The sequence below is a fragment of the Scyliorhinus torazame genome, chromosome 22 (genome assembly GCF_047496885.1).
Source record: "Scyliorhinus torazame isolate Kashiwa2021f chromosome 22, sScyTor2.1, whole genome shotgun sequence".
NCBI lineage: Eukaryota > Metazoa > Chordata > Chondrichthyes > Carcharhiniformes > Scyliorhinidae > Scyliorhinus > Scyliorhinus torazame.
Genome location: NC_092728.1, coordinates 16,653,159 through 16,678,321, shown reverse-complemented (window position 1 = coordinate 16,678,321; position 25,163 = coordinate 16,653,159). Strand labels below are relative to the sequence as shown.

The 25,163-nt window shown below is 59.9% G+C and overlaps 1 protein-coding gene across 1 annotated transcript in view; it reads left to right on the top strand.

The window, feature by feature from the left end:
• Nucleotides 1-25,163, top strand: part of atp2b4 (ATPase plasma membrane Ca2+ transporting 4) — a 386,143-nt gene that overhangs the window by 304,541 nt on the left and 56,439 nt on the right. Inside the window, 1 exon segment of the mRNA XM_072489019.1 lies at nucleotides 23,346-23,369. Within this exon segment, the coding sequence (XP_072345120.1) occupies nucleotides 23,346-23,369 (24 nt within the window).

The following is a 25,163-nucleotide window of genomic DNA, read 5'->3' as shown; positions in this document are numbered from 1 at the left end:
CTTCTCCCCTTATCCCTCAATCCCCACCCTCTCCCCGTCTCCCTCAATCCCCACCCTCTCCCCGTCTCCCTCAATCCCCACCTTCTCCCCTTATCGCTCAATCCCACACTCTCCCCGTATCCCTCAATCCCCACCCTCTCCCCGTCTCCCTAAATCCCCACCCTCTCCCCGTATCCCTCAATCCCCACCCTCTCCCAATCTCCCACAATCCCCACCTTCTCCCCTTATCCCTCAATCCCCACCCTCTCCCCGTCTCCCTTAATCCCCACCCTCTCCCCGTCTCTCTTAATCCCCACCCTCTCCCCGTCTCCCCCAATCCCCACCCTCTCCCCGTCTCGCTCAATCCCCACCCTCTCCCCGTATCCCTCAATCCCCATCCTCTCCCCGTCTACCCCAATCCACACCCTCTCCCCGTCTCCCTCAATCCCCACCTTCTCCCCTTATCCCTCAATCCCACCCTCTCCCCGTATCCCTCAATCCCCACCCTCTCCCCGTCTCCCTAAATCCCCACCCTCTCCCCGTATCCCTCTATCCCCACCCTCTCCCAGTCTCCCTCAATCCCCACCTTCTCCCCTTATCCCTCAATCCCCACCCTCTCCCCGTCTCCCTCTATCCCCACCCTCTCCCCGTATCCCTCAATCCCCACCCTCTCCCCGTCTCCCTCAAGCCCCACCACTACCCGTCTCCCTCAATACCCGCCCCCTCCCCGTCTCCCTCAATACCCACCCTCTCCCCGTCTCCCCCAATCCCCACCCTCTCCCAGTCTCCCTCAATCCCCACCCTCTCCCCATAACCCTCAATTCCCACCTTCTCCCCGTATCCCTCAATCCCCACCCTCTCCCCGTATCCTTCAATCCCCACCCTCTCCCCGTCTCCCTCAATCCCCACCTTCTCCCCTTATCCCTCAATTCCTTCTCCCCGTCTGCCTCAATCCCCACCCTCTCCCCGTATCCCTCAACCCCCACCGTCTCCTCGTATCCCTCAATCCCCACCCTCTCCCCGTCTCCCCAAATCCCCGCCCTCTCCCCGTATCCCTCAATCCCCACCATCTCCCCGTCTCCCTCAATCCCCACCCACTCCCCGTATCCCTCAATCCCCACCCCCTCCCCATATCCCTCAATTCCCACCTTCTCCCCGTATCCCTCAATCCCCACCCTCTCCCCGTCTCCCTCAATCACCAACCTCTCCCCTTCTCCCTCAATCCCCACCCTCTCCCCATATCGCTCAATCCCCACCCTCTCCCCGTCTCCCTTAATCCCCACCCTCTCCCCATATCCCTCAATCCCCACCCTCTCCCCGTCTCCCTCAATCCCCACCTTCTCCCCTTATCCCTCAATCCTCACCCTCTCCTCGTATCTCTCAATCCCCACCCTCTCCCCGTCTCCCTCAATCCTCACCCTCTCCTCGTCTCCCTCAATCCCCACCCTCTCCCCGTCTCCCTCAATCCCTATCTCTCCCCGTCTCCCTCAATCCCCACCCTCTCCCCGTATCCCTCAATCCTCACCCTCTCCCCGTCTCCCTCAATCCCCACCTTCTCCCCTTATCCCTCAATCCCCACCCTCTCCCCGTCTCCCTCAATCCCCACCCTCTCCCCGTCTCCCTCAATCCTCACCTTCTCCCCTTATCCCTCAATCCCACCCTCTCCCCGTATCCCTCAATCCCCACCCTCCCCGACTCCCTAAATCCCCACCCTCTCCCCGTATCTCTCAATCCCCACCCTCTCCCAATCTCCCTCAATCCCCACCTTCTCCCCTTATCCCTCAATCCCCACCCTCTCCCCGTCTCCCTCAATCCCCACCCTCTCCCCGTCTCTCTCAATCCCCACCCTCTCCCCGTCTCCCCCAATCCCCACCCTCTCCCCGTCTCGCTCAATCCCCACCCTCTCCCCGTATCCCTCAATCCCCACCCTCTCCCCGTCTACCCCAATCCACACCCTCTCCCCGTCTCCCTCAATCCCCACCTTCTCCCCTTATCCCTCAATCCCACCCTCTCCCCGTATCCCTCAATCCCCACCCTCTCCCCGTATCCCTCAATCCCCACCCTCTTCCAATCTCCCTCAATCCCCACCTTCTCCCCTTATCCCTCAATCCCCACCCTCTCCCCGTCTCCCTCAATCCCCACCCTCTCCCTGTCTCTCTCAATCCCCACCCTCTCCCCGTCTCCCCCAATCCCCACCCTCTCCCCGTCTCGCTCAATCCCCACCCTCTCCCCGTATCCCTCAATCCCCACCCTCTCCCCGTCTACCCCAATCCACACCCTCTCCCCGTCTCCCTCAATCCCCACCTCCCCTTATCCCTCAATCCCACCCTCTCCCCGTATCCCTCAATCCCCACCCTCTCCACGTGTCCCTAAATCCCCATCCTCTCCCCGTATCCCTCAATCCCCACCCTCTCCCAGTCTCCCTCAATCCCCACCTTCTCCCCTTATCCCTCAATCCCCACCCTCTCCCCGTCTCCCTCTATCCCCACCCTCTCCCCGTCTCCCTCAATCCCCACCACTACCCGTCTCCCTCAATACCCGCCCTCTCCCTCAATCCCCACCTTCTCCCCTTATCCCTTAATTCCTTCTCCCCGTCTGCCTCAATCCCCAACCTCTCCACGTATCCCTCAACCCCCACCCTCTCCTCGTATCCCTCAATCCCCACCCTCTCCCCGTCTCCCCCTATCCCCACCCTCTCCCCGTATCCCTCAATCCCCACCATCTTCCCGTCTCCCTCAATCCCCACCCACTCCCCGTATCCCTCAATCCCCACCCCCTCCCCATATCCCTCAATTCCCACCTTCTCCCCGTATCCCTCAATACCCATCCTCTCCCCGTCTCCCTCAATCCCCACCCTCTCCCCGTCTCCCTCAATCACCAACCTCTCCCCTTCTCCCTCAATCCCCACCCTCTCCCCGTCTCCCTCAATCCCCACCCTCTCCCCGTCTCCCTCAATCCCCAACCTCTCCCCGTCTCCCTTAATCCCCACCCTCTCCCCGTATCCCTCAATCCCCACCCTCTCCCCGTCTCCCTCAATCCCCACCTTCTCCCCTTATCCCTCAATCCCACCCTCTCCCCGTATCCCTCAATCCCCACCCTCTCCCCGTCTCCCTCAATCCCCACCCTCTCCCCGTCTCCCTCAAACTCCACCTTCTCCCCTTATTCCTCAATCCCACCCTCTCCCCGTCTCCCTCAATCCCCACCCTCTCCCCGTCTCCCTCAATCCCACCCTCTCCCCGTCTCCCTCAATCCCCACCCTCAGCCCGTATCCCTCAATCACCTCCCTCTCCCCGTCTCCCTCATTCCCCACCCTCTCCCAGTCTCCCTCAATCACCACCCTCTCCCCGTCTCCCCCAATCCCCACCGCCTCACCGTCTCCCTCAATCCACACCCTTTCCCCGTATCCCTCAATCCCCACCCTCTCCCCGTCTCCATCAATCCCAACCCTCTCCCCGTCTCCCCCAATTCCCACCCTCTCCCAGTCTCCCTCAATCCCCACCCTCTCCCCATATCCCTCAATCCCACCCTCTCCCCGTCTCCCTCAATCCCCACCCTCTCCCAGTATCCCTCAATTCCCACCCTCTCCCCGTATCCCTCAATCCCCACCCTCTCCCCGTCTCCCTCAATCCCCACGTTCTCCCTTTATCCCTCAATCCCACCCTCTCCCCGTATCCCTCAATCCCCACCCTCTCCCCGTATCCCTCAATCCCCACCCTCTCCCCGTCTACCTCAATCCCCACCCTCTCCCCGTCTCCCTCAATCTCCACCTTCTCCCCTTATCCCTCAATCCCACCCTCTCCCCGTCTCCCTCAATCCCCACCCTCTCCCCGTCTCCCTCAATCCCACCCTCTCCCCGTCTCCCTCAATCCCCACCCTCACCCCGTATCCCTCAATCACCTCCCTCTCCCCGTCTCCCCCAATCCCCACCCTCTCCCCGTCTCCCTCAATCCCCACCCTTTCCCCGTATCCCTCAATCCCCACACTCTCCCCGTCTCCATCAATCCCAACCCTCTCCCCGTCTCCCCCAATCAACACCCTCTCCCAGTCTCCCTCAATCCCCACCCTCTCCCCGTATCCCTCAATCCCACCCTCTCCCCGTCTCCCTCAATCCCCACCCTCTCCCAGTATCCCTCAATTCCCACCCTCTCCCCATATCCCTCAATTCCCACCTTCTCCCCGTCTCCCTCAATCCCCCCTCCCCTTCTCTCTCACTCCCCATCCTCTCCCCACATCCCTCAATCCCCTCTCCCCGTCTCCCTCAATTCCTTCTCCGCGTCTCCCTCAATCCCCACCCTCTCCCCGTATCCCTCAACCTCCACCCTCTCCTCGTATCCCTCAATCTCCACCCTCTCCCCGTATCTCTCAATCCGCACCCTCTCCCCGTCTCCCTCAATCCCCACCTTCTCCCCTTATCCCTCAATCCCACCCTCTCCCCGTCTCCCCCAATCATCCACCCTCTCCCAGTATCCCTCAATCCCCACCCTCTCCCCGTCTCCCTCAATCCCCACCCTCTCCCCGTAACCCTCAACCCCCACCCTCTCCCAGTATCCCTTAATCCCCACCCTCTCCCCGTCTCCCTCAATCCCCACCCTCTCCCCGTATCCCTCAATCCCCACCCTCTCCCCGTCTCCCTCAATCCCCACCCTCTCCCCGTCTCCCTCAAACCCCACCCTCTCCCCGTCTCCCTCAATTCCCACCCTCTCCCCGTCTCCCTCAATCCCCACCCTCTCCCCGTCTCCCTCAATCCCCACCCTCTCCCCCTAACCCTCAATCCCCACCCTCTCCCAGTCTCCCTCAATCCCCACCCTCTCCCCGTCTCCCTCAAACCCCACCCTCTCCCCGTCTCCCTCAGTCCCCACCCTCTCCCCGTCTCCCCCAATCCCACCCTCTCCCCGTCTCCCTAAATCCCCAGCCTCTCCCCGTATCCCTCAATCCCCACCCTCTCCCTGTATCCCTCAATCCCCACCCTCTCCCCTTCTCCCTCAATCCCCACCCTCTCCCCGTATCCCTCAATCCCACCCGCTCCCCGTCTCCCTCAATCCCCGCCCACTCTCCGTATCCCTCAATCCCCACCCCCTCCCCATATCCCTCAATTCCCACCTTCTCCCCGTATCCCTCAATCCCCACCCTCTCCCCTTCTCCCTCAATCCCCACCCTCTCCCCGTATCCCTCAATCCCACCCGCTCCCCGTCTCCCTCAAATCCCGCCCACTCTCCGTATCCCTCAATCCCCACCCCCTCTCCATATCCCTCAATTCCCACCTCCTCCCCGTATCCCTCAATTCCCACCCTCTCCCCGTATCCCTCAATCCCCACCCTCTCCCCGTATCCCTCAATCTCCACCCTCTCCCCGTATATCTCAATCCGCACCCTCTCCCCGTCTCCCTCAATCCCCACCTTCTCCCCTTATCCCTCAATCACACCCTCTCACCGTATCCCTCAATCCCCACCCTCTCCCCGTCTCCCTCAATCCCTATCTCTCCCCGTATCCCTCAATCCCCACCCTCTCCCCGTCTCCCTCAATCCCTACTCTCCCCCCGTCTCCCTCAATCCCCACCTTCTCCCCTTATCCCTCAATCCCCACCCTCTCCCCGTCTCCCTCAATCCCCACCCTCTCCCCGTCTCCCTAAATCCCCACCCTCTCCCCGTATCCCTCAATCCCCTCCCTCTCCCAATCTCCCTCAATCCCCACCTTCTGCCCTTATCCCTCAATCCCCACCCTCTCCCCGTCTCCCTCAATGCCCACCCTCTCCCCGTCTCTCTCAATCCCCACCCTCTCCCCGTCTCCCCCAATCCCCACCCTCTCCCCGTCTCGCTCAATCCCCACCCTCTCCCCGTATCCCTTAATCCCCACCCTCTCCCCGTCTACCCCAATCCACACCCTCTCCCCGTGTCCCTCAATCCCCACCTTCTCCCCTTATCCCTCAATCCCACCCTCTCCCCGTATCCCTCAATCCCCACCCTCTCCCCGTCTCCCTAAATCCCGACCCTCTCCCCGTATCCCTCAATCCCCACCCTCTCCCCGTCTCCCTCAATCTCCACCTTCTCCCCTTATCCCTCAATCCCCACCCTCTCCCCGTCTCACTCAATCCCCACCCTCTCCCCGTCTCCCTCAATCCCACCCTCTCCCCGTCTCCCTCAATCCCCACCCTCACCCCGTATCCCTCAATCCCCACCCTCTTCCCGTCTCCATCAATCCCCGCCCTCTCCCCGTCTCCCTCAATCCCCACCCTCTCCCCGTCTCCCCCAATCCCCACCATCTCCCAGTCTCCCTCAATCCCCACCCTCTCTCCATATCCCTCAATCCCACCCTCTCCCCGTCTCCCTCAATCCCCACCCTCTCCCAGTATCCCTCAATTCTCACCCTCTCCCCACATCCCTCAATCTCATCTCCCCGCCTCCCTCAATTCCTTCTCCCCGTCTCCCTCAATCCCCACCCTCTCCTCGTATCCCTCAATCTCCACCCTCTCCCCGTATATCTCAATCCGCACCCTCTCCTCGTCTCCCTCAATCCCCACCTTCTCCCCTTATCCCTCAATCCCACCCTCTCCCCGTATCCCTCAATCCCCACCCTCTCCCCGTCTCCCTCAATCCCTATCTCTCCCCGTATCCCTCAATCCTCACCCTCTCCCCGTCTCCCTCAATCCCCACCTTCTCCCCTTATCCCTCAATCCCCACCCTCTCCCCGTCTCCCTCAATCCCCACCCTCTCCCCGTCTCCCTCAATCCCCACCATCTCCCCTTATCCCTCAATCCCACACTCTCCCCGTATCCCTCAATCCCCACCCTCTCCCCGTCTCCCTAAATCCCCACCCTCTCCCCGTATCCCTCAATCCCCACCCTCTCCCAATCTCCCTCAATCCCCACCTTCTCCCCTTATCCCTCAATCCCCACCCTCTCCCCGTCTCCCTTAATCCCCACCCTCTCCCCGTCTCTCTCAATCCCCACCCTCTCCCCGTCTCCCCCAATCCCCACCCTCTCCCCGTCTCGCTCAATCCCCACCCTCTCCCCGTATCCCTCAATCCCCATCCTCTCCCCGTCTACCTCAATCCACACCCTCTCCCCGTCTACCCCAATCCACACCCTCTCCCCGTCTCCCTCAATCCCCACCTTCTCCCCTTATCCCTCAATCCCCCCCTCTCCCCGTCTCTCTCACTCCCCATCCTCTCCCCACATCCCTCAATCTCCTCTCCCCGTCTCCCTCAATTCCTTCTCCCCGTCTCCCTCAATCCCCACCCTCTCCTCGTATCCCTCAATCTCCACCCTCTCCCCGTCTCCCTCAATCCCACCCTCTCCCCGTCTCCCTCAATCCCCACCTTCTCCCCTTATCCCTCAATCCGCACCCTCTCCCCGTCTCCCTCAATCCCCACCTTCTCCCCTTATCCCTCAATCCCACCCTCTCCCCGTATCCCTCAATCCCCACCCTCTCCCCGTCTCCCTAAATCCCCACCCTCTCCCCGTATCCCTCAATCCCCTCCCTCTCCCCGTCTCCCTAAATCCCCACCCTCTCCCCGTATCCCTCAATCCCCTCCCTCTCCCAATCTCCCTCAATCCCCACCTTCTCCCCTTATCCCTCAATCCCCACCCTCTCCCCGTCTCCCTCAATCCCCACCCTCTCCCCGTCTCTCTCAATCCCCACCCTCTCCCCGTCTCCCCCAATCCCCACCCTCTCCCCGTCTCGCTCAATCCCCACCCTCTCCCCGTATCCCTTAATCCCCACCCTCTCCCCGTCTACCCCAATCCACACCCTCTCCCCGTCTCCCTCAATCCCCACCTTCTCCCCTTATCCCTCAATCCCACCCTCTCCCCGTATCCCTCAATCCCCACCCTCTCCCCGTCTCCCTAAATCCCGACCCTCTCCCCGTATCCCTCAATCCCCACCCTCTCCCCGTCTCCCTCAATCTCCACCTTCTCCCCTTATCCCTCAATCCCACCCTCTCCCCGTCTCACTCAATCCCCACCCTCTCCCCGTCTCCCTCAATCCCACCCTCTCCCCGTCTCCCTCAATCCCCACCCTCACCCCGTATCCCTCAATCCCCACCCTCTTCCCGTCTCCATCAATCCCCGCACTCTCCCCGTCTCCCTCAATCCCCACCCTCTCCCCGTCTCCCCCAATCCCCACCATCTCCCAGTCTCCCTCAATCCCCACCCTCTCCCCATATCCCTCAATCCCACCCTCTCCCCGTCTCCCTCAATCCCCACCCTCTCCCAGTATCCCTCAATTCTCACCCTCTCCCCACATCCCTCAATCTCCTCTCCCCGTCTCCCTCAATTCCTTCTCCCCGTCTCCCTCAATCCCCACCCTCTCCCCGTATCCCTCAACCCCCACCCTCTCCTCGTATCCCTCAATCTCCACCCTCTCCATGTATATCTCAATCCGCACCCTCTCCCCGTCTCCCTCAATCCCCACCTTCTCCCCTTATCCCTCAATCCCACCCTCTCCCCGTATCCCTCAATCCCCACCCTCTCCCCGTCTCCCTCAATCCCTATCTCTCCCCGTATCCCTCAATCCTCACCCTCTCCCCGTCTCCCTCAATCCCCACCTTCTCCCCTTATCCCTCAATCCCCACCCTCTCCCCGTCTCCCTCAATCCCCACCCTCTCCCCGTCTCCCTCAATCCCCACCATCTCCCCTTATCCCTCAATCCCACACTCTCCCCGTATCCCTCAATCCCCACCCTCTCCCCGTCTCCCTAAATCCCCACCCTCTCCCCGTATCCCCCAATCCCCACACTCTCCCAATCTCCCTCAATCCCCACCTTCTCCCTTTATCCCTCAATCCCCAACCTCTCCCCGTCTCCCTTAATCTCCACCCTCTCCCCGTCTCTCTCAATCCCCACCCTCTCCCCGTCTCCCCCAATCCCCACCCTCTCCCCGTCTTGCTCAATCCCCACCCTCTCCCCGTATCCCTCAATCCCCATCCTCTCCCCGTCTACCCCAATCCACACCCTCTCCCCGTCTCCCTCAATCCCCACCTTCTCCCCTTATCCCTCAATCCCACCCTCTCCCCGTATCCCTCAATCCCCACCCTCTCCCCGTCTCCCTAAATCCCCACCCTCTCCCCGTATCCCTCAATCCCCACCCTCTCCCAGTCTCCCTCAATCCCCACCTTCTCCCCTTATCCCTCAATCCCCACCCTCTCCCCGTCTCCCTCTATCCCCACCCTCTCCCCGTATCCCTCAATCCCCACCCTCTCCCCGTCTCCCTCAATCCCCACCACTACCCGTCTCCCTCAATACCCGCCCCCTCCCCGTCTCCCTCAATACCCACCCTCTCCCCGTCTCCCCCAATCCCCACCCTCTCCCAGTCTCCCTCAATCCCCACCCTCTCCCCATAACCCTCAATTCCCACCTTCTCCCCGTATCCCTCAATCCCCACCCTCTCCCCGTATCCCTCAATCCCCACCCTCTCCCCATCTCCCTCAATCCCCACCTTCTCCCCTTATCCCTCAATTCCTTCTCCCCGTCTGCCTCAATCCCCACCGTCTCCTCGTATCCCTCAATCCCCACCCTCTCCCCGTCTCCCCCAATCCCCACCCTCTCCCCGTCTCCCTCAATCACCAACCTCTCCCCTTCTCCCTCAATCCCCACCCTCTCCCCATCTCCCTCAATCCCCACCTTCTCCCCTTATCCCTCAATTCCTTCTCCCCGTCTGCCTCAATCCCCACACTCTCCCCGTATCCCTCAACCCCCACCGTCTCCTCGTATCCCTCAATCCCCACCCTCTCCCCGTCTCCCCCAATCCCCACCATCTCCCCGTCTCCCTCAATCCCCACCCACTCCCCGTATCCCTCAATCCCCACCCCCTCCCCATATCCCTCAATTCCCACCTTCTCCCCGTATCCCTCAATCACCACCCTCTCCCCGTCTCCCTCAATCACCAACCTCTCCCCTTCTCCCTCAATCCCCACCCTCTCCCCATATCGCTCAATCCCCACCCTCTCCCCGTCTCCCTTAATCCCCACCCTCTCCCCATATCCCTCAATCCCCACCCTCTCCCCGTCTCCCTCAATCCCCACCTTCTCCCCTTATCCCTCAATCCCACCCTCTCCCTGTATCCCTCAATCCCCACCCTCTCCCCGTATCCATCAATCCCACCCTCTCCCCGTCTCCCTCAATCCCCACCCTCACCCCGTATCCCTCAATCAGCTCCCTCTCCCCGTCTCCCTCAATCCCCACACTCTCCCAGTCTCCCTCAATCACCACCCTCTCCCCGTCTCCCCCAATCCCCACCCTCTCCCCGTCTCCCTCAATCCCCACCCTCTCCCCGTCTCCATCAATCCCCACCCTCTCCCCGTCTCCATCAATCCCAACCCTCTCCCCGTCTCCCCCAATCCCCACCCTCTCCCAGTCTCCCTCAATCCCCACCCTTTCCCCATATCCCTCAATCCCACCCTCTCCCCGTCTCCCTCAATCCCCACCCTCTCCCAGTATCCCTCAATTCCCACCCTCTCCCCGTATCCCTCAATCCCCACCCTCTCCCCGTCTCCCTCAATCCCCACCTTCTCCCCTTATCCCTCAATCCCACCCTCTCCCCGTATCCCTCAATCCCCACCCTCTCCCCGTATCCCTCAATCCCCACCCTCTCCCCGTCTCCCAAAATCCCCACCCTCTCCCCGTCTCCCTCAATCTTCACCTTCTCCCCTTATCCCTCAATCCCACCCTCTCCCCGTCTCCCTCAATCCCCACCCTCTCCCCGTCTCCCTCAATCCCACCCTCTCCCCGTCTCCCTCAATCCCCACCCTCACCCCGTATCCCTCAATCACCTCCCTCTCCCAGTCTCCCTCAATCCCCACACTCTCCCAGTCTCCCTCAATCACCACCCTCTCCCCGTCTCCCCCAATCCCCACCCTCTCCCCGTCTCCCTCAATCCCCACCCTTTCCCCGTATCCCTCAATCCCCACCCTCTCCCCGTCTACATCAATCCCAACCCTCTCCCCGTCTCCCCCAATCCCGACCCTCTCCCAGTCTCCCTCAATCCCCACCCTCTCCCCACATCCCTCAATCCCACCCTCTCCCCGTCTCCCTCAATCCCCACCCTCTCCCAGTATCCCTCAATCCCCACCCTCTCCCCATATCCCTCAATTCCCACCTTCTCCCCGTCTCCCTCAATCCCCCCCTCCCCTTCTCTCTCACTCCCCATCCTCTCCCCACATCCCTCAATCCCCTCTCCCCGTCTCCCTCAATTCCTTCTCCGCGTCTCCCTCAATCCCCACCCTCTCCCCGTATCCCTCAACCCCCACCCTCTCCTCGTATCCCTCAATCTCCACCCTCTCCCCGTATCTCTCAATCCGCACCCTCTCCCCGTCTCCCTCAATCCGCACCTTCTCCCCTTATCCCTCAATCCCACCCTCTCCCCGTATCCCTCAATCCCCACCCTCTCCCCGTCTCCCTCAATCCCTATCTCTCCCCTTATCCCTCAATCCCCACCCTCTCCCCGTCTCCCTCAATCCCCACCTTCTCCCCTTATCCCTCAATCCCCACCCTCTCCCCGTCTCCCTCAATCCCCACCCTCTCCCCGTCTCCCTCAATCCCCACCTTCTCCCCTTATCCCTCAATCCCACCCTCTCCCCGTATCCCTCAATCCCCACCCTCTCCCCGTCTCCCTAAATCCCTACCCTCTCCCCGTATCCCTCAATCCCCACCCTCTCCCAGTCTCCATCAATCCCCACCTTCTCCCCTTATCCCTCAATCCCCACCCTCTCCCCGTCTCCATCAGTCCCTACCCTCTCCCCGTCTCCCCCAATCCCCACCCTCTCCCCGTCTCGCTCAATCCCCACTCTCTCCCCGTATCCCTCAATCCCCAACCTCTCCCCGTCTACCCCAATCCCCACCCTCTCCCCGTCTCCCTCAATCCCCACCTTCTCCCCTTATCCCTCAATCCCACCCTCTCCCCGTATCCTTCAATCCCCACCCTCTCCCAGTCTCCCTCAATCCCCACCTTCTCCCCTTATCCCTCAATCCCCGCCCTCTCCCCGTCTCCCTCTATCCCCACCCTCTCCCCGTCTCCCTCAATCCCCACCCTCTCCCCGTCTCCCTCAATCCCCACCCTCCACCCGTCTCCCTCAATACCCATCCTCTCCCCGACTCCCCCAATCCCCACGCTCTCCCAGTCTCCCTCAATCCCCACCCTCTCCCCATATCCCTCAATTCCCACCTCCTCCCCGTATCCCTCAATCCCCACCCTCTCCACGTATCCCTCAATCCCCACCCTCTCCCCGTCTCCCTCAATCCCCACCTTCTCCCCTTATCCCTCAATTCCTTCTCCCCGTCTGCCTCAATCCCCACCCTCTCCCCGTATCCCTCAACCCCCACCCTCTCCTCGTATCCCTCAATCCCCACCCTCTCCCCGTCTCCCCCAATCCCCACCCTCTCCCCGTATCCCTCAATCCCCAACCTCTCCCCGTCTCCCTCAATCCCCACCCTCTTCCCGTATCCCTCAACCCCCACCCTCTCCCAGTATCCCTCAATCCACACCCTCTCCCCGTATCCCTCAATCCCCACCCTCTCCCCATATCCCTCAATCCCCACCCTCTCCCCGTATCCCTCAATCCCCACCCTCCCCGTATCCCTCAGTCCCCACCCTCTGCCCGTCTCCCTCAATCCCCACCCTCTCCCCGTATCCCTCAATCCCCACCCTCTCCCCATCTCCCTCAATCCCCACCCTCTGCCCGTCTCCCTCAATCCCCACCCTCTCCCCGTATCCCTCAATCCCCACCCACTCCCCTTATCCCTCAATCCCCACCCTCTCCCCGTCTCGCTCAATCCCCACCCTCTCCCCGTCTCCCTCAATCCCCACCTTCTCCCCTTATCCCTCAATGCCACCCTCTCCCGGTATCCCTCAATCCCCACCCTCTCCCCGTATCCCTCAATCCCCACCCTCTCCCCGTCTCCCCCATTCCCCACCCTCTCCCCATCTCCCTCAATCCCCACCCTCTCCCCTTATCCCTAAATCCCGAACCCTCTCCCCGTCTCCCTCAATCCCCACCTTCTCCCCTTATCCCTCAATCCCCACCTTCTCCCCTTATCCCTCAATCCCACCCTCTCCCTGTATCCCTCAATCCCCACCCTCTCCCCGTATCCATCAATCCCCACCCTCTCCCCGTCTCCCTCAATCCCCACCCTCTCCCCGTCTCCCTCAATCTCCACCTTCTCCCCTTATCCCTCAATCCCACCCTCTCCCCGTCTCCCTCAATACCCACCCTCACCCCGTATCCCTCAATCAGCTCCCTCTCCCCGTCTCCCTCAATCCCCACACTCTCCCAGTCTCCCTCAATCACCACCCTCTCCCCGTCTCCCCCAATCCCCACCCTCTCCCCGTCTCCCTCAATCCCCACCCTTTCCCCGTATCCCTCAATCCCCACCCTCTCCCCGTCTCCATCAATCCCCACCCTCTCCCCGTCTCCATCAATCCCAACCCTCTCCCCGTCTCCCCCAATCCCCACCCTCTCCCAGTCTCCCTCAATCCCCACCCTTTCCCCATATCCCTCAATCCCACCCTCTCCCCGTCTCCCTCAATCCCCACCCTCTCCCAGTATCCCTCAATTCCCACCCTCTCCCCGTATCCCTCAATCCCCACCCTCTCCCCGTCTCCCTCAATCCCCACCTTCTCCCCTTATCCCTCAATCCCACCCTCTCCCCGTATCCCTCAATCCCCACCCTCTCCCCGTATCCCTCAATCCCCACACTCTCCCCGTCTCCCAAAATCCCCACCCTCTCCCCGTCTCCCTCAATCTCCACCTTCTCCCCTTATCCCTCAATCCCACCCTCTCCCCGTCTCCCTCAATCCCCACCCTCTCCCCGTCTCCCTCAATCCCACCCTCTCCCCGTCTCCCTCAATCCCCACCCTCACCCCGTATCCCTCAATCACCTCCCTCTCCCAGTCTCCCTCAATCCCCACACTCTCCCAGTCTCCCTCAATCACCACCCTCTCCCCGTCTCCCCCAATCCCCACCCTCTCCCCGTCTCCCTCAATCCCCACCCTTTCCCCGTATCCCTCAATCCCCACCCTCTCCCCGTCTACATCAATCCCAACCCTCTCCCCGTCTCCCCCAATCCCCACCCTCTCCCAGTCTCCCTCAATCCCCACCCTCTCCCCATATCCCTCAATCCCACCCTCTCCCCGTCTCCCTCAATCCCCACCCTCTCCCAGTATCCCTCAATCCCCACTCTCTCCCCATATCCCTCAATTCCCACCTTCTCCCCGTCTCCCTCAATCCCCCCCTCCCCTTCTCTCTCACTCCCCATCCTCTCCCCACATCCCTCAATCCCCTCTCCCCGTCTCCCTCAATTCCTTCTCCGCGTCTCCCTCAATCCCCACCCTCTCCCCGTATCCCTCAACCCCCACCCTCTCCTCGTATCCCTCAATCGCCACCCTCTCCCCGTATCTCTCAATCCGCACCCTCTCCCCGTCTCCCTCAATCCCCACCTTCTCCCCTTATCCCTCAATCCCACCCTCTCCCCGTATCCCTCAATCCCCACCCTCTCCCCGTCTCCCTCAATCCCTATCTCTCCCCTTATCCCTCAATCCCCACCCTCTCCCCGTCTCCCTCAATCCCCACCTTCTCCCCTTATCCCTCAATCCCCACCCTCTCCCCGTCTCCCTCAATCCCCACCCTCTCCCCGTCTCCCTCAATCCCCACATTCTCCCCTTATCCCTCAATCCCACCCTCTCCCCGTATCCCTCAATCCCCACCCTCTCCCCGTCTCCCTAAATCCCTACCCTCTCCCCGTATCCCTCAATCCCCACCCTCTCCCAGTCTCCATCAATCCCCACCTTCTCCCCTTATCCCTCAATCCCCACCCTCTCCCCGTCTCCATCAGTCCCTACCCTCTCCCCGTCTCCCCCAATCCCCACCCTCTCCCCGTCTCGCTCAATCCCCACTCTCTCCCCGTATCCCTCAATCCCCAACCTCTCCCCGTCTACCCCAATCCCCACCCTCTCCCCGTCTCCCTCAATCCCCACCTTCTCCCCTTATCCCTCAATCCCACCCTCTCCCCGTATCCTTCAATCCCCACCCTCTCCCAGTCTCCCTCAATCCCCACCTTCTCCCCTTATCCCTCAATCCCCGCCCTCTCCCCGTCTCCCTCTATCCCCACCCTCTCCCCGTCTCCCTCAATCCCCACCCTCTCCCCGTCTCCCTCAATCCCCACCCTCCACCCGTCTCCCTCAATACCCATCCTCTCCCCGACTCCCCCAATCCCCACCCTCTCCCAGTCTCCCTCAATCCCCACCCTCTCCCCATATCCCTCAATTCCCACCTCCTCCCCGTATCCCTCAATCCCCACCCTCTCCACGTATCCCTCAATCCCCACCCTCTCCCCGTCTCCCTCAATCCCCACCTTCTCCCCTTATCCCTCAATTCCTTCTCCCCATCTGCCTCAATCCCCACCCTCTCCCCGTATCCCTCAACCCCCACCCTCTCCTCGTATCCCTCAATCCCCACCCTCTCCCCGTCTCCCCCAATCCCCACCCTCTCCCCGTATCCCTCAATCCCCAACCTCTCCCCGTCTCCCTCAATCCCCACCCTCTCCCCGTATCCCTCAACCCCCACCCTCTCCCAGTATCCCTCAATCCACACCCTCTCCCCGTATCCCTCAATCCCCACCCTCTCCCCATATCCCTCAATCCCCACCCTCTCCCCGTATCCCTCAATCCCCACCCTCCCCGTATCCCTCAGTCCCCACCCTCTGCCCGTCTCCCTCAATCCCCACCCTCTCCCCGTATCCCTCAATCCCCACCCTCTCCCCATCTCCCTCAATCCCCACCCTCTGCCCGTCTCCCTCAATCCCCACCCTCTCCCCGTATCCCTCAATCCCCACCCACTCCCCTTATCCCTCAATCCCCACCCTCTCCTCGTCTCCCTCAATCCCCACCCTCTCCCCGTCTCCCTCAATCCCCACCTTCTCCCCTTATCCCTCAATGCCACCCTCTCCCGGTATCCCTCAATCCCCACCCTCTCCCCGTATCCCTCAATCCCCACCCTCTCCCCGTCTCCCCCATTCCCCACCCTCTCCCCATCTCCCTCAATCCCCACCCTCTCCCCTTATCCCTAAATCCCGAACCCTCTCCCCGTCTCCCTCAATCCCCACCTTCTCCCCTTATCCCTCAATGCCACCCTCTCCCGGTATCCCTCAATCCCCACCCTCTCCCCGTATCCCTCAATCCCCACCCTCTCCCCGTATCCATCAACCCCCACCCTCTCCCCGTCTCCCCCATTCCCCACCCTCTCCCCATCTCCCTCAATCCCAACCCTCTCCCCGTATCCCTAAATCCCGAACCCTCTCCCCGTCTCCCTCAATTCCCGCCCTCTACCCGTCTCCCTGAATCCCCACCCTCTCCCCGTCTCCCTCAATCCCCACCCTCTCCCCGTATCCCTAAATCCCGAACCCTCTCCCCGTCTCCCTCAATCCCCTCCCTCTCCCCGTCTCCCTCAATCCCCACCCTCTCCCCGTATCCCTCAATCCCACCCTCTCCCCATCTCCCTCAATCCCCACCCTCTCCCCGTATCCCTCAATTTCCATCCTCCTCATATCCCTCAATTCCCACCCTCTCCCCGTATCCCTCAATCCCCACCCTCTCCCCGTCGCCTTCAATCCCCACCTTCTCCCCGTATCCCTCAATCCCCACCCTCTCCCCGTATCCCTCAATGCCACCCTCTCCCGGTATCTCTCAATCCCCACCCTCTCCCCGTATCCCTCAATCCCCACCCTCTCCCCGTATCCCTCAATCCCCACCCTCTCCCCGTCTCCCCCATTGCCCACCCTCTCCCCATCTCCCTCAATCCCAACCCTCTCCCCGTATCCCTAAATCCCGAACCCTCTCCCCGTCTCCCTCAATTCCCGCCCTCTACCCGTCTCCCTGTATCCCCACATTCTCCCCGTCTCCCTCAATCCCCGCCCTCTCCCCATATCCCTCAATCCCACCCTCTCCCCGTCTCCCTCAATCCCCACCCTCTCCCCGTCTCCCTCAATCCCCACCCTCTCCCCGTATCCCTCAATCCCACCCACTCCCCGTCTCCCTCAATCCTCACCCTCTCTCTGTATCCCTCAATTCCCACCCTTTCCCCGTCTCCCCCAATCCCCACCCTCTCCCCGTATCCCTCAATCCCACCCTCTCCCCATCTCCCTCAATCCACACCCTCTCCCCGTATCCCTCAATTTCCACCCTCCTCATATCCCTCAATCCGACCCTCTCCCCGTATCCCTCAATCCCCACCCTCTCCCCGTCTCCCTCAATCCCCACCCTCTCCCCGTATCCCTGAATCCCCACGCTCTCGCCGTCTGCCTCAATCCCCACCCTCTCCCCGTCTCCCTCAATCCCCACCCTCTCCCCATCTCCCTCAATCCCTACCCTCTCCCCGTCTCCCTCAACCCCCACCCTCTACCAGTATCCCTCAAACCCCACCCTCTCCCCGTCTCCCTCAATCCCCACCCTCTCCCCATATCCCTCAATTCCCACCTTCTCCCCGTATCACTCAATCCCCACCCTCTCGCCGTCTCCCCCATTCCCCACCCTCTCCCCGTCTCCCTCAATCCCCACCTTCTCCCCTTATCCCTCAATCCCACCCTCTCCCCGTCTCCCTCAATCCCCACGATCTCCCCGTATCCCTCAATCCCACCCTCTCCCCGTATCCCTCAATCCCCACCCTCTCACTGTCTCCCTCAATCCCCACCTTCTCCCCGTCTCCCTCAATCCCCACCCTCTCCCCGTATCCCTCAATCCCCACCCTCTCCCCGTCTCCCTCAATCCCCGCCCTCTCCCCATATCCCTCAATCCCACCCTCTCCCCGTCTCCCTCAATCCCCACCCTCTCCCCGTCTCCCTCAATCCCCACCCTCTCCCCGTATCCCTCAATCCCACCCTCTCCCCATCTCCCTCAATCCACACCCTCTCCCCGTATCCCTCAATTTCCACCCTCCTCATATCCCTCAATCCGACCCTCTCCCCGTATCCCTCAATCCCCACCCTCTCCCCGTCTCCCTCAATCCCCACCCTCTCCCCGTATCCCTGAATCCCCACGCTCTCGCCGTCTGCCTCAATCCCCACCCTCTCCCCGTCTCCCTCAATCCCCACCCTCTCCCCATCTCCCTCAATCCCTACCCTCTCCCCGTCTCCCTCAACCCCCACCCTCTACCAGTATCCCTCAACCCCCACCCTCTCCCCGTCTCCCTCAATCCCCACCCTCTCCCCGTATCCCTCAATCCCCACCCTCTCCCCATCTCCCCCAATCCCCAACCTCTCTCCGTCTCCCTCAATCCCCACCCTCTCCCCGTATCCCTCAATCCCACCCTCTCCCCGTCTCCCTCAATCCCCACCCTCTCCCCATATCCCTCAATTCCCACCTTCTCCCCGTATCACTCAATCCCCACCCTCTCGCCGTCTCCCCCATTCCCCACCCTCTCCCCGTCTCCCTCAATCCCCACCTTCTCCCCTTATCCCTCAATCCCACCCTCTCCCCGTCTCCCTCAATCCCCACCCTCTCACTGTCTCCCTCAATCCCCACCTTCTCCCCGTCTCCCTCAATCCCGACCCTCTCCCCGTATCCCTCAATCCCCACCCTCTCCCCGTCTCCCTCAATCCCCGCCCTCTCCCCATATCCCTCAATCCCACCCTCTCCCCGTCTCCCTCAATCCCCACCCTCTCCCCGTCTCCCTCAATCCCCACCCTCTCCCCGTATCCCTCAATCCCCACCCTCTCCCCGTCTCCCTGAATCCCCACCCTCTCCCCGTATCCCTCAATCCCCACCCTCTCCCCGTCTCCCTGAATCCCCAACCTGTCCCCGTCTCCCTCAATCCCCACCCTATCCCTGCCTCCCTCAATCCCCACCCTCTCCCCGTCTCCCTCAATCCCCAGCCTCTCTCCATATCCCTCAATCCCCACCCTCCCCGTATACCTCAATCCCCACCCTCTCCCCATCTCCCTCAATCCCCACCCTGTCCCCGTATCCCTCAATCTCCACCCTCTCCCCGTCTCCCTCAATCCCCACCCTCTCCCCGTATCTGTCAATCTCTCACACTCTCTCCCACACCCACTCTCAGACAGACACTCTCTCACACACACTCACACACACTCTCTCACACACACACTCTCTCACACACACACTCTCTCACACACTCTCTCACACACACACTCTCACACACACACTGCCTGTCGCACAAATACTCTCACACACTCTCTCACACACACACTCTCACACACACTCTCTCTCACACACTCTCTCTCACACACACTCTCTCTCACACACACTCTCTCTCACACACACACTCTCTCACACACACTCTCACACACTCTCTCACACACACACTCTCACACACACTCTCTCTCACATACACTCTCTCACACACACTCTCTCTCACACACACTCTCTCTCACACACACTCTCTCACACACACTCTCACACACTCTCTCACACACACACTCTCACACACACACTCTCACACACACTCTCTCTCACACACACACTCTCACACACACTCTCACACACTCTCTCTCGCACACACACACACACCGACTCACACATTCTCTCTCACACACTCTCTCTCTCTCCCACACACTGTCTCACACACTCTCTCACACACACTCTCTCTCACACACACTCTCTCACACACACTCTCTCTCACACACACTGTCTGTTGCACAAATACTCTCTCACACACTCTCTCACACACTCTCTCTCACACACACACACACACACTCTCACACACACACTCTCTGTCGCACACACTCTCTCTCACACACACTCTCTCTCACACACACTCTCTCACACACACTCTCTCTCACACACTCTCTCACACACACTCTCACACACACACTCTCACACACACACTGTCTCACACACACTCTCTCACACACACTCTCTCACACACTCTCTCACACACTCTCTCTCGCACACACACACACACACCGACTCACACACTCTCTCTCACACACTCTCTCTCTCTCCCACACAGTCTCACACACTCTCTCACACACACTCTCTCTCACACACACTCTCTCACACACACTCTCTCTCACACACACTGTCTGTCGCACAAATACTCTCTCACACACTCTCTCACACACACTCTCTCACACACATTCTCTCTCACACACACTCTCTCACACACACTCTCTCTCACACACACTGTCTGTCGCACAAATACTCTCTCACACACTCTCTCACACACACTCTCTCACACACACTCTCTCTCACACACACTCTCTCACACACACTCTCTCTCACACACTCTCTCTCACACACACACTCTCTCACACACACTCTCTCACACACTCTCTCACACACTCTCTCTCACACACTCTCTCACACACACTCTCTCACACACACTCTCTCTCACACACACTGTCTGTCGCACAAATACTCTCTCACACACTCTCACACACACACTCTCACACACACACTCTCACACACACACTCTCTCTCACACACTCTCTCACACACTCTCTCACACACACTGTCTCTCACACACACTCTCACACACACACTCTCACACACACTCTCTCACACACACTCTCTCACACACACTCTCACACACACACTCTCACACACACACTCTCACACACACACTCTCTCTCACACACACTCTCTCACACACTCTCCCACACACACTGTCTCACACACACTCTCTCTCACACACACTGTCTGTCGCACAAATACTCTCTCACACACTCTCTCACACACACACTCTCTCTCACACACTCTCTCACACACACTGTCTCTCACACACACTGTCTCTCACACACTCTCTCACACACACACTCTCACACACACTCTCTCACACACACTCTCTGTCGCACAAATACTCTCTCGACCACACTCTCATGCACACACTCTCATGCACACAAACTCTCTCGCACACAAACTCTCTTGCATACACAGTCTCTCCCACACTCACTCACTCGGGGACTCACTCTCTCTCAAATACACACTCTCTCACACTTTCACTTGCTCCCAAACACTTCTAGTGATCTGTCCATCTGTACATACATCTGCACACACACCAGGGACTGCAGCACAGACGTGACAGCCACAGCATCACTAGAGGGAGCATCAGAGACGGTATAAAGGGCCGAGCCCAAGGCAGGCTCCGCCTCTTTGAGAAGCACAGAGCTAGTGAGCAGCAGCAGACAGAGATAGCTCAGCATAGGCAGCTTACCTGAGTTTCACTGGTGATACCTCTTGACTGATTTACATCTAGTTGAGCTCTGGAAGCAGAACAAACCCTTTGAATAAAGTGTTTGTGTTAACTGTAAGTCTACAGTCGTTATTCAGAATTAGAGAATAACATATAGTCATTCGACCAAGGAAGGCCTCGCAGCATTTGGACCCTTCAGATACCAATCGGCACGATGGACCCAATCCAACCTCCACGCCTGCTCAAGACCACTGGTAATATGGGGCGGGATTCTCCGACCCCCCCCCCGCCGGGTGGAGAATCGCCGGTGGCTGGCGTGAATCCCGCCCCCGCCGGTTGCCGAATTCTCCGGCACCGGATATTCGGCGGGGGGCGGGAATCGCGCCGCGCCGGCTGGCGCCCCCTCCCCCCCCCGGCCCGCGATGGGCCGAAGTCCCGCCGCTGTCAATCCACGGCGGCCGGCGTGGATTGAACCACCTTTGGGACGGCGGGACCCGGCGGCGCGGGCGGGCTCCGGGGTCCTGGGGGGGGGGGATCGGGCCGATCTGGCCCCGGGGGGGGGGGGGGGTGCCCCCGCGGTGGCCTGGCCCGCGATCGGGGCCCACCGATCCGCGGGCGGGCCTGTGCCGCCGGGGCACTCTTTTCTTTCCGCCTTCGCCACGGTCGCCACCACGCACCGCCCGGCAAAGTCATTTCCGCGCCAGCTGGCGGGGCACCAAAGGCCTTTCCCGCCGGCTGGCGGGGCGGAAGACAGTCCGGCTCGGGCCTAGCCCCTCAAGGTGAGGGCTCGGCCGCTCAAGATGCGGAGACCTCCGCACCTTTGGGGCGGCGCGATGCCGGACTGATTCGCGCCAGTCGGCGGACATCGCGCCGATATCGGAGAATCCCGCCCATGCATTCCAATTGGAAACTTTTTATACAGCAGTTCAAAATATATCTAGAAGCTAAGGATCGAACCTCAGCGTCTGATGCCAGGAAGATAGCCCTGCTCTTATCCCTGGCAGGTCCGCAGGTATTAGAAATATATAGTTCCTTTACCTACCTGGAAGGGGAGGACAAGGGCAAGCTGGAAATAATCATCAAAACGTTTGAAATCCATGTCAATCTGAAGTCAATGAGAGATTTGAAAGATTCAAGTTTCCCAGGCGTTTACAAAAACCGGGAGAATCTCTCAGCAGTTTTGTAACTGATTTAAAATTACTGGCTCAATCCGCCAACCTTGAAAACCTCCGTGACTCCCTCATCAGAGGCCCGATAGCCAACGGTATATCTGATGAGGGACTTAGAAAATCCTTATTAAAACGAAAAGACCTAACCCTGGAAACGGCCATGCAAAGATGCTCCACTTATGAAAAAAGTAAAGAAGGATATGAGGAGTTTACTTACCGGGACCAAGGCCTTCGCCACGAGGTCGAGCCCGTCAAAATGGTGGCCCAGGCTTCCAGAAGGCGCTCCTCGAGCGGCAATCCCGGGCGGGCGCGAACCTGGGTGCAGGCCACACGCATGCGCAGTTCTCCCGAAGATTCGACACGGAAGGAAGGCCGACTGCGCACGGGCGAGGGTGGAGGGACAGCGTTATGATGTGTCCCCCCTGCGGACACGCCAACGTCGAAAGCATAGATTCATCGGGGCACAAAAAAAAACAATGAGCAGCGTTCCTCGGACGAGGACAGCCTCGCTGGTGACAACTCGCTTGTCGTGGACACGATCGAGACAATTGAGGAACCTGGCACAACAATCGCCACGCCTCACCCGGTCAACGGCATTGATTCCAGCAGTGAGGGGACTGCGACTGAGCAAGTCAACGACTTTCCATTAGTCTTCAAGCTTGACACTGGGGCCTCAGCTCACCTCCCCACGAGCAAGGATCTCCATTCGATTCCAGAAGACCATGAAATAATACCCGCTGCATGTCGGCTGAAGGACTACAACGGTAATCAGATCGCCTCAAAGGGATCGTGCCATCTCCGGGTGGACAACAAGACGATACGCAAGCAGCTACGATTCGAGATTGTAGACGACAATAAATCATCACTGTTAGGCCGCTCAGGCCTGCAAAGACTTGCGGCTGGTGCAACGCATCTACATGCACACCCAGGATCCATCAAGCCTGGAAGCTAAAATCCACAGCATGCTACAAGAATACCCCGACGTATTCAAAGGCACGGGCATCCTACCCTGCCAGTACAAAATCATGCTGTAGACAGACGCAAAACGTCATTCAACCGCCCAGGAGGGTTCCAACTCCACTGCGGGAGAAGTTCAAAGTGGAACTCAACAGACTGCAGTCACAAGGCGTAATATCGCGAGTCACACAGCCGACTGACTGGGTTAGCTCCATTGTCTGTGTTAAGAAACCTTCTGGAGATCTTCGCACATGCATGGACCCAAAAGGACCTGAACCCGGGAACACTACCCCATCCCCAAGCGTGAAGAGATCACGTCTGAGATGGCGAATGCCGGTATCTTCACCAAGCTCGACGGCTTGCAGGGGTTTTGGCAGATACGGCTCGATGACTCGAGCAGATTACTGTGTACGTTCAACACGCCATTCGGACGTTTCTGCTTCAATCGCATGCCCTTCGGCATTATCTCTGCGTCAGAGATCTTCCACAGGATAATGGAGCAAATGACCGAGGGCATCGAGGGTGTCAGAGTCCATGTGGATGACATCATCGTGTGGTCCACCACTGAAGAAGAATACCTCTGTCGTTTGAAGAAGGTGTTTCAGAGGATTCATAAATACGGTTTGAAACTGAACCAGGCAAAATCCACATTTGCGAAGGAGTCTCTAACCTTTTTGGGTGACACCGTATCATCTCAGGGTGTCAGCCCTGATGAGGCGAAAATCGCTGCAACATGGACCATGAAGACGCAACACGACACGAAGACGGTGCTACGATTTCTGGGCTTCGTCAACTTCCTCGGCAGGTTCATCCCAAACCTGTCCGCACGGACGGCAGCTTCACGCAATCTCCTCCGAAAGGCCACTGCGTTCGAGTGGTCACAACGTCACCAAAAGGAATGGGTGGATCTCAAACCGCAACTCACGAGGGCACCGACCCTTGCTTTCTTTGACGCAACCAGACCCACCACTGACGCCAGCCAAGACTGGATTGGCGCCGTTCTCCTCCAACAGGCCGACCAGTCTGACTGGGTCCCGGTGGCAGACGCGTCCAGGGCCGTGACCGCAACTGAGTGCAGATATGCACAGATCGAAAAAGAATGCCTCGGACTCCTCACTGGGATTCTGAAGTTCCATGACTATGTGTACGGCCTGCCCTCGTTCATAGTGGAAACCGACCACAGGCCGTTGGTCCATATCGTAGACAAGGATCGAAATGACATGACACCTCGTCTGCAGCGCATCATGATGAAGCTGCGAAGGTGTGATTTCACCCTAGTATACACCCCGGGACGAGACCTTGCCATTGCCGACGCACTGTCCCGATCAATTGGCACTGACAGCGCACCACCAGCCCGTCAGAGAAATCGAGGCCCAAACACAGTTATGCATGGAGAATTTACCTGCTTCGGATGAGAAGCTTTGCCTAATCGGACAGGAGACGCAGAAAGACGCAATCTTACGGAGGGTGCTGCACCTACTCCAGCACGGCTGGACGAGGGGACAATGTCCACAATTTCAGAACGTCAAGTCAGAACTGATTGAAGTTGACGCCCTCCTGCTACGCAATGCGCAGATTGTGATTCCGGCCACACTCCGCCCCGAGATGCTACGTAAGGTTCATGAAGGCCACCTAGGCACTGAGAAATGCAAAAGGCGAGCACGACGGGCTGTGTACTGGCCCGGCATGAATCAAGACATAACGGCCATGGTCATGACATGTGCCACCTGCCAAAGACATGAACCCGCTCAGTGTAAAGAACCACTGCAGCAACACAAACTCACAATGGCGCCGTGGACAAAAGTGGGCGTTGACCTATTTCATGCCACAGGCCGTGATTACGTCTTGATCGTGGACTATTACTCAAACTATCCGGAGGTACTGAAACTCCATGATCTCACGTCGTCATCTGTCACCAAGGCGTGCCA